This window comes from Kogia breviceps, chromosome X, assembly GCF_026419965.1.
Source record: "Kogia breviceps isolate mKogBre1 chromosome X, mKogBre1 haplotype 1, whole genome shotgun sequence".
Lineage (NCBI taxonomy): Eukaryota > Metazoa > Chordata > Mammalia > Artiodactyla > Physeteridae > Kogia > Kogia breviceps.
In genome coordinates, this window is record NC_081330.1 from 34,380,325 (window position 1) to 34,391,150 (window position 10,826).

General features: G+C 37.4%; 1 protein-coding gene across 2 annotated transcripts in view; it reads left to right on the forward strand.

The window, feature by feature from the left end:
• TRPC5 (transient receptor potential cation channel subfamily C member 5) overlaps nt 1-2,614 on the forward strand; it is a 272,451-nt gene extending 269,837 nt beyond the window's left edge. For both annotated transcript variants that reach the window (XM_059050011.2, XM_067024307.1), the window contains exon 12: nt 1,372-2,614. In XM_059050011.2, the coding sequence (XP_058905994.1) occupies nt 1,372-2,064 (693 nt within the window). In that variant the 3' untranslated portion in view covers nt 2,065-2,614. The remainder of the gene's footprint in view (nt 1-1,371) is intronic.
• Nucleotides 2,615-10,826: the final 8,212 nt, after the last annotated feature.

The following is a 10,826-nucleotide window of genomic DNA, read 5'->3' on the forward strand; positions in this document are numbered from 1 at the left end:
TAAAATAAAGACAAAAAGTCTATTATTAAATCTAACATTTATGAAACCCTACCATTACACATTTTTGGCTGTCACATTGGGATGCTATTGGCATCTAGTGAGTAGAGTTGTTGCTAAAAATCCTACAATGCACAGGACAGCTCCCTACAGCAAAGAATTACTACACTCAACATGTCAATTGGTTGAGAAACCCTATCCTAGAACATGTATATGTTTTCTAAGGAACATAAGAAGGCTGTTATCCTAATCCATAGACATAACTCATCAATTGAGGGCCTGCTATACGCCAAGCACTCTGCTAGGTGCTGGGGCACAGTCATGAGCAAGATATAACCAGCCCCTACTCTCTCGTGGAGTCACACACAATAATAATAGAGGCGAATGACTGAGTACTCTAACAGGATCAACACAGGGTTCTGTAGAGACATAGAAATGGGGGGACACCCAGCTGGGACTTGGGGATTCGAGGCAGGCTTTCCAGTGGAAGCCATGTTTAAGCTGAGGTTTGAAGGAGGAGCCAGATAAAGGAGAGTTGGGGAGAAGAGTGTTCCAGACAGAGAAAACAGCACATGCAAAGGCCCAGAGGCAAGAGAGAATGTGTCCATACAGGTGGACAGTAAAAGGCCTGCGGAAAGAGCAGGAAGGAATGAAATGGGAGAGATCGACATGTACCAGACCTTGAAAAACCTTGTAGTCTGTGGTATGGCATTTTTCCTTTTTCCTAAGGTCAGCAACAAGTTACTAAAAAGTGTTAAGCAAGAGAACGACATGATCAGATATAAGCTTTTCAAAGATGGTTTTTAAAAGCGCGATCTAGTATCTAGGCAGCCAGTTAGAGATAGAAGACATTTCACAGGCACTTGAATAAACAAGGTCCCCTGGCCCCAAACAGCAGTCTCATCTCCTGACATTCCACTGCCCTAGTTTTATTCCTGAGAGTCCTAAAAGCTTTTCCCCCTTCAGTAGTACTTTTCTATGCAGATTCCAGTGAGAGCCCTACTCTAATACCTTCATTGTTGGTTAACACTTCAGTCTGTTGGCATGCTCCTGATTGGGAGGTTCTGAAATCAACTTTACCAATTGCACATTTTTTCCCCAAAGGCCAGCTCTGCCCACAGCATTGTTAATATGTTTTTCTTGTGCTGGAATAATGTGAGATTTTTCTGGTAGTTCATGTACCTTGTGATTTGCAGTGAGATTTTTCTGGTAGTTCATGTACCTTGTGATTTGCAGTGAGATTTTTCTGGTAGTTCATGTACCTTGTGATTTGCAGTGAGGCAAAACCTGGAACATTCCAAAGGATACCCAATGTGCCTATTTTGAACTAAAGACCAAGCTTCTTAACATAACATGTCTTCTCTCTTGCCCTAGGAATTAAAGCAGGACATTTCCAGCTTTCGATATGAAGTGCTTGACCTCTTGGGAAATAGGAAGCACCAAAGGAGAAGTTTTTCCACTAGTAGCACTGAACTCTCTCAGAGAGATGATACCAATGATGGCAGTGGCGGGGCTCGGGCCAAGTCCAAGAGTGTCTCTTTCAATTTAGGCTGCAAGAAAAAAGCCTGCCATGGGCCACCTCTCATCAGGACCATGCCAAGAGTTGGTGGTGCCCAAGGCAAGTCAAAAGCTGAGTCATCAAGCAAACGCTCCTTCATGGGTCCCTCTCTCAAGAAACTGGGTCTCCTATTCTCCAAGTTTAATGGTCATATGTCTGAACCCAGTTCAGAGCCGATGTACACAATTTCTGATGGAATCGTTCAGCCGCACTATATGTGGCAGGACATCAAATATTCTCAGATGGAGAAAGGGAAAGCAGAGTCCTGTTCTCAAAGTGAAATTAACCTCAGTGCAGTAGAATCAGGTGAAGCCCGGGGCGCTGCTCAGAGCAGCGAATGCCCTCTAGCCTGTTCCAGCTCTCTTCACTGCGCATCCAGCACCTGTTCCTCAAATTCTAAACTTTTAGACTCCTCAGAGGATGTATTTGAAACTTGGGGAGAGGCTTGTGACCTGCTCATGCACAAATGGGGTGATGGACAGGAAGAACAAGTTACAACTCGGCTCTAAGTCAAGCTGGTATCACCTGTTCTGGAACTCAGAAAATTTCTAATTTCTTTGCTCTCAGAGGTGACAGAGAACATGATTCCCTCACTGCCCCCCACTAGACAGGAGAGTGAAACTCCTATTGTTTTCACCATCTTTTATAGCCACATTCTTCATTTTTTGTTCTTGTTATTATTATTACTATTATTTGCCTTTTTATACCTACAAACACTAAGTCCATTTCAAAACCAACTGAAGGGGTGTTTGCCCCTAATCAGCAGAGGTGCAGTCGGGTGCTTAACCCTTTGGCTTTGCTTTTCTTACCCTTGCTTCCTTGAAGCTCCAGGTGCCACTTTGCTACTGTCGCTGCCGCACAGATTCCTGACCTTCCTCAGGATCTCACACCATTTCCCCACAGGGCTGAGGGCTGTGCTCAGCAGTCCCCACCAGCTATCAGATAAGGCAAACTAACTTGCCTATCTTTGTTGCCCTTCAGTGCTCCATGCTGCCCATTCTGGTTCAATGAACAGCATCAAAGGGAAACTGAATAGACTCCAAAGAATTGTCAGCTTGTGGTTTCTAGGTATAACTGGACTTCGTGTTGTTTTTGCTTTGAAATACTACAACTTCTCCTAATCATGGGGGCTGTTGAATTTTTTGTTTCTTAAAGATTTGTGAGTTTCCTAATGTATGCCAATGAATATTTACCCTATAGTATATGTCATATCTAATAAGTTAGTGAATTCCTTTCCTGTGTTTGTATATTTCAGTTAGCTTACTACATTTTAAAATTTGATAGTATCGAGATTAGTATTTAGGATGTGTACTGTTTTTTAAAAAACTTCTACTGTACTCTAATCAACAGTCACTACATCTCGTACATTGGCAAGAAAAAATAATTAGCTGGTATATTTATAGGGTCCTATCTACTGTTGATAGTTTTAATCATCACTGCTATCAAAAGCATTTCTAAGATAAAAGCCTAGATTTGAAAATATTTTTTAACAGAAAAATGACATCCTGTTGAGGTGTCAGAATCTGAAAACAGCACCTTCATTTTAATTCATTGCTTTCTGATAAAACAACAACAAAAAATAATTTTAGGTCTAGATAACTTGATTCAAGTTGCAGTTTTAATGTTCAGTGGGGGCAGTGGAATAGCGTGTGTAAACTCATGTTAGATATATAACATAACAACCCTAGTGAATTCATGGAACTATAGACATGATCCAAATTCTACTGTCTTCAAAGAAAACTGCATTATACATCAAAACAAATTATTTGCCACAGCTTAGGAGTACCTCATTAGAACACACAGGTAAATGTTAAAAAATGAAGCCCATAATGCATATGGTCACCATGTTAGATCCAGTAACCATCAACTGATTACCTACTAAACAAGGGTGGTTTTTACCAATGTTAGCACAAAGGTATCCCCAACTTACACAATAACACATGACCTGAAATAGCCCAAGGTCTGGGTCCTGGTGATTAAATTAATGGGTAGCTCAAAAAAGTAAGAAACTTAATTAGTTGTCACCCTGTTCTTGTATTCAATAAATGTCAACAGTAATAGGAAACCACTAAATTCATGTGTATACTTTCTGGCAAAATTAAGTGAAATGAAACATTCTCAAACAATTCAAATATGCTTCCAAAATAGTTTTTGACAGTGTAGTTTCTGTTATTTGAATTGATTCCCATTCTAGCCCTAACTCTGGTGACTAACAAAATATTCTACATGAAAAAGACACGAACTGGGGATGATGGGGAAACAAGAGGAGGTGTTGAAGAACAAAGCTCAGATCCAGGAAAAAGTGATCAAGAGAACAAGCTGCATCAAGATCCATTTGGTAAGACATTGTCACAAAATAATTCCTTGATCATACCTAAAGTGATCATTTACTCAAATCCAACTTCTCTCCTGCTTCTCTAAGTGGGACTATCATAAGTGGCCCTGACATTAGTAACAGGTTACTTTCCAGAAGGAAGGTTTCTAAAGTTACAGAGTCAACTTTCTCAACTGTCAAATTCACTTTGAATAATAAATAGCACCTGGGCTACATTCCTAACTCATATTGATGGCACCAGAAACCAATACATGACCCTATTTCATAAAAAAAGTATGTCTTTCTCACAAATGCATGTACTTGTGATGACCTAGGTTTCATTGTTCCAGCAGTTACTTTATCAATTTGTTGGAAAACAAGGGTAGCCAGACATAGAGCCATGGTCCAAAATACACTCTTCTCTGTTATGTTCTAAAGAGAGAATATGTGTAAATCATAATAACCAATCTCTACTACTGAAAGAAACCAGTGTCATATTTCATGGGCAGTACATTCCTTTTCAGATCTTCTCAGGGTTACTGTCTTTATAACTTGGGCTTAAGATTTCACTAGCTGTGCTGAGGCCTAGCTATGTTGGGGATTGAAGCCAGTTAGCTGTTAAAGCTAATCAGCTATTGTCCTAACTTCCGTGATGGTGACACCAACATTTTTATTAACTCTAACTCTAGTAGAAAGTAGGAAGGGAAGGAGATTTGTGTTCACCTCTGTAACCTCTGGATCAGCTACTATCAAGAAAGATATTTCAAATCAAATGTTTAAATATGTTCTCTGACCCCAGAGAAGGTATAAGCCAACTTGAGAGTAAATTTATAAACATAAAAGAGCTAAAAGAGAAACTTAGTGAGGATCTACTCAATTCTAACGTCTTATTTTACAAATACAAAAAAAACCAAAACAAAACAAGAAAAGAGGTCCAGAGAAGGATAATGACTTGCTCAAGGTCACAGAGCCAGTCAATAAACCCAAATCTTCTAGATTATAGAAACAAGACATTTATTATTAAGCACACATATTATATGTTATACATATGAGATGTGGAAATGGATTGGCCACTATAGATACCTTTTTGTTCATTTGCCCAAAATGCCATGAACTCCACAAATTTCAGACTGACATATTTATATGTAAAGTTAAAAATGTATTCCAAAGTCAAATACAATTATAAATGGTACAAGAATCATTTACTTTTTGTCTAAGTATCTACACCATGGTTCACCTCCATTACAGGTGAATTTCTTATCATTTCTGGACACCTATTTTATTTGTTTGATTCCATCATAATTACATTAACGTCTCCCTGATAATTAGTAAGGGTAAAAATATTATTGAATACAAAGAAAATTTCTGAAATATATTCAGAAATGGCCATTGTTGAAGTATGTCCTCCACTTCTAGCTTTAAATCCAGTGAAGTACAAAGAGAAAGGAATGATTCAAAATCATCATTTTTGGAAGATGCCAAATTTTATAGGCATATAAATCCCCAGGTTATACTTCTGTCCACTTACATGGGAATACTGGAAATTTTCCAGTTCTTTCTGCCTCTCATAGTAATTTTTCATTCCACTCTGACCTGATTTAGGGCATTTCAGCTAAGCCCAAATAATCTAAACATCTGTCTGCAATTTGATTAAACACACACACACACACACACACACACACACACACACACACACAAACCCTACAGCCTCTATGTTTTGAATGACTTAAATAATGAACAAATACTTTTTCAATAAGAACCTTATAGTTATTATGGCAGTGTAAAACCTCCTCTGCAAACTTCATTGGGGACTTCACTGAAAAATATGAGTTGATACCTTAGCCAGATAATATAAATAACCATTTGATGTTCATATTGCCTTGTGGGTAAGACTCAAATGGTGTTTTAACTAACAGTTTAAGTGGCCCAGACCTTGGTTTGTTCAACCATCAGGTGAAAAGCACTTGAAGTTAGGCAGACATTCTTTCCTGTTTTAAAGTACACAAGAAAAACTGATCATATTATTTTGGTAATCACATTTTCAAAACAGTGTTAATAGATTGCATGTATAGACATAGCCAACGTAAGTGGATGTAATTGTTTGGATCATTTAAAATAAGCTCTTCATACCTACTTATCAGCTCCCTTCAATCCCGAACCCTGTGGCTTTGCCTCAAACCTGTGCGTATTTTAGATTCTTTGGCTTGCTTTATCTAGATAATTGTTCCAAATATCCACTTTGTTGGTGTAGAGCTAGCCACTGGGAACCGAGTACCCCAATTCAGTGTGAGCATTACTTTAGTACAGAGAAATGCTATTTCTACTGTATTTCCAATGACCCTTTCCATCACTTTTTCCAACAAATGTGCGTTTTGGCTTGCACTGTTTTGGGGATGTTTGTAAAAAAGTGAGAACCTTGTTTGTGCACACACACACATGCAATGAAACTTAATAGCATTTGATTGCTCTGGCTTGGCCTTTCATCCCTTTTGGTAATTACTAAATCATTTTGAGGGGAAGGGAAGCAGGAAGAACTTCAATGGAAAGAAACTTCCTGAGATGTGATGAGGAATTGATAAAATGAACTGCCAAAGCAGCATCCACTGTAGTACAACTGTTAATATTGAGAGCTCTCAGGATTTGGGGTTTCTGGTTTGAAGAAAAAATAAAGCTTGTAGGTCAGAAGAAAGAACCGACCTGTACAAATAAAAAAATATATTTTTGGTGAATTAAATAAGTCTGTATACTTCAGATTTACTGCATACTTGAGATATTACTATTCATATGTTGATAGGTGGCCTAGGATTTTCATCTATATGCTGCATGGTGCTCCAGAGAAGAAGGTGCTGGTAGGTGGTTTTGAGAGCTTTAAGAAATTGAATGTTTATTAAGAAACAAAGGAGTCGACTGCTGGAATGATACAGGCAGCTGGCTAGGGTAGTATTTTTAAGCTCTAGAGTGGATTTATATCTTTTTTTTAAAACATCTTTATTGGAGTATAATTGCTTTACAATGTTGAGTTAGTTTCTGCTGTAAAACAAAGTGAATCAGCTATATGTCACATATATCCCCATATCCCATCCCTCTTGCATCTCCCTCCCACCCTCCCTATCCTACCCCTCTAGGTGGTCACAAAGCACCAAGCTGCTGCTTCCCACTAGCTATCTATCTTACATTTGGTAGTGTATATATGTCAATGCTACTTGTTAGTTTTTTGGATCTGAGTTGTGGTCTTTTTCTAAAGATATACCATCGGTGTTTGTGGTACTTGAGAGACATGTACATATTAAGAATTATTAATGTTTAAATATAAAATTAAGTGGAATGCCCTTATGCTAAAAGCTTATCTGATGTGAAAGTTGTGACAGCTCTGTAGAAACTTCCCATTACTACACAGATGAAAGGCAATTTCTTTGGTAACAAAAAGAGCCTGCAACTTTTGATCATGGTAATCAACCTTCATAAATCCATGACTGTGGCACACATCTGCCCTAACCTCATCCCTCACCCTCAAAAAGAAAAGCCTTCTTTACAACGCCAAGTGACTTGATAGAACCACAAAAGACTAAATGAAGAAATAATGGCCTGCAGTGTGAATGCCATTTTCAGCAATGTGCAGAGTATTTTGCCCTTTGACTTTTATCTATGAGCAGGTTCCAGAGCAACCTAACATCCCAGGAGTTGCACTTCAACACATGCACATACACATACTAGGACATCACCCTTGGTGGCAGTGTGCCTTTTATTTTGGCCTATGGTAGCCAACCATTTGCAAGTACAGTTAAGCTGGGCTTGGCCATTGTGTCTTTTGTCACAATGTTCAATATACCCCACAATACTCATTGCGACCGATTTTGCCTTCCAACCTAGAAACCCTCTTGACAGTTCTCTGGTCTTATACAACCCTTAAAACTGACCCTTGGATGACAAGACAAAAAAGAGGCTTTGGCTTTTTGTGAGGAGTCCTTGAGGTACTTAGATGGTGTGGTAAAGAGGCAAACGGAAAAGCTTTCAAAGTAAGGACTAGTATGGATAAGCACTTTAAAATGTAGGGCTAAATCACCATACTGTCAAACTTTTTAGATAACCAAATTGAGGTGGCGTTCCCCGATTAAAAAAAAAAAAATGTCGTTTCTGGATTAAAACATCATCATTTCTCCCTCAACAAAATCCAGAAGTGCAACAGTATATGAAAACTAGCTGAACAAACTGTAAATCATTTTTCAAAGGTTGAGTTATATTTCGGTTGAATTTCAGATCATAGCATATTCTCACCTTGTGATCACTGTATTCCACTAAATTCAACACATCAGACTCATAGTAAGGTTACATTTTAAATTGTGCAATATCACTGACTGGCTTTTATAAATATGCACTTATGAACAATTACTGGAAGGACTGATTTCCCCAAATTTTATCTAAGAAATAAAATGAATTTGCCAAAACTCTACAGAAAAGAGAAATAAAAGGTAAAAGTGGGAGAGGGTAGTATGGAAGAATGCTCGATTCTATACCTGATGTCATACTTTAGCCTCAAAAATTTAGAATAAACATATAAAGTGAGATTATAAAATGAGACTGATATTTTCATAAACATGGCAGAATTAATGTGCCCAAATTAATGTTCAAAGTCTTCAAAGCAGTCACCTTAAGCTGCACCCATATTTGAATGCTGACATTACTCAAAGCATTGTGGACTTCTGCTTTTGGGAGGATGTTCAAAATCCACAATACAACCTCTTAATATCCTCAATGGTAGAAAATCATAATCTTGTAAGATTAAATTCTTAGAAGCAGTCAAAACTAATTTTAGATCCACATTTGGTAAAAATTTGGGGAATCAAGCTGAGTTCTACTTTTTCTGGTAAAAAATATTTTTCAAGTGCTATCACACAATAGGCACCTTGATAGGCACAATTATAAAATACCAACAGCTTCTTGTGGGGTTTGTGAAGTGATCTGAAACTGCTCTTTGGAATCTAGTTTTTTCCTTATCAACTTTGAGGAGTAATTTGTGTACAACTACCTGCATCCATTTAAAGTGTACAGTTCAGTCTTCACTGTTGTATACACCCCTAGGACCATCACCAAAATCAAGATACAAAAATTTCCATCACCCCCAAATGAGGCCTTGTTCCTCTTTCAATTCTAGAATCTATTATAGTTTCAAACATGCTTGGAACAGTGGCAGCCTTATTGGAATAAGTTTATAGCCTCCCAAGGAGGAAACATTAAAGAACACCATATTTAGATATAGAATCTCCACTGATGTGGGAACAACCATAATGACTTAACCCTTGAAATATTTGTGTTTAAACAGTAAAACACATTCCAACTTCCATTGGCTTATGTTGTAAATAAACTCAGTATTGGCTTCCCAAACCTTATTTGATCCATAAGAAATCACACTTTATAATACAGAGGCTCTGACAACTAGACTGTTAGCAGGAAGAAAGGGCAGTAAGGAAAAGCCCCGGCCTTCCCAGGAAATTGAGGGGAGGGTTTTGGATTCAGGAGGAGCTCTGGTAACAGAAGTAGGAGGCGGCTCTAATGGGAGGATGGCAACAGCTAGCTGAATTTTCAGGTCATTTGAAAATCACATGTTCACACTAGGTAGTTCCTGTATAAGATCCAGTATATTATTTGAAGTACAGATTCATCCATTTTTGGTCACATCTCATAGGACTTCCTTTTACAACATATATTAAGCAATCAGTTTAAATAACCAAAGCAATGTAGCCTGTAGTGCAATAAGAAGAGTGATAACTGTGCCTAGTATACTTGGGCAGGGGAAGCAGCCAGAATTCTTGAGTGTCCAGTAGGATTCACTGGAACCAATGGCACTAAAATGAATGTTGTGGCAGCTCATGAGGAAACCTCTAAACCCAAAGGGTTAACACATTAGTCTGTAGTTTTCTTAATGTTAAAGGCAATCCAATTTGATAAATTAACTTAAAATTTTTTAACTGTTCAAATTACTCTTCTAACATAGTACAAGTAAACCCATATGTTCTCTTATTTCAACTATAAAGACAAAGACCTTCTCAAGGACATTTCAGTTCAGATAGGGATAAACATCCTTCTCAAGTGAAAGCATTTTAATTTGTTTCTTATAACATAGGAATGCATACCAGTGGTAGGATTCAAGAAAGTATCACTATTTAAACTCTTCACAGGATTCAAGATTTCTCAAAAACAGGTTGAAATTGAGGATGAAGAATTTCTACCTATTCAGAACAATGAATGTAGTTTGGAGCCAACTTTTCCTAGAAGATAAAGAGTACTTTTAGAAAACACAGGCAGTGTTTAATTCACTTTCTTAGCCTAATTGGAGGCCCCAATCACACATCACCATACAGAAAATGTATGCATTGAACTTAAGGTTAAAAATTGTATCTCCCGAGCTTAATCACGAAAAGGGAAAATTCCAAATGTGTTTGTGTAAATGGCATTTGGCTTTGCAGACTACTATTTTAAAAGCTAAAGCCTCCTTGAGTAACTATTATTTTTATTTAAATATTTTCTGTAGGAAGTGCAAAGTTACTGTCATGATTAAATGTGTTAAAAAGAATCTTGTACAATAAAATGATTTTGTTTTTAGCTTCATATAAACAAAAATAAAGCATTTACTTTTTTCCTCCAAAATGTATGGCTGTTCAGATTTAAGGTGTTTGTTCCTCCCTTTTCCAACATAATCATTTATAGCCATATATTATTAATAAACATTTGTGAACAACAGTGGATTTTACACTATCATTTAACCAGCAGACACACTTAAGGGAGACCTCCACAGACCTCCACATATTTTGAAAAGTTCATGACTGAGAGTAAACATTATTACTATCATTCTTTTATATTTCCCATTAAACAAAGCTGTATTAAATATTTAGAAAATTGAATAAGCATTCATAAAGAACTTTGAGATGATGACATGAAGGGGACCAATACAGCTATAAA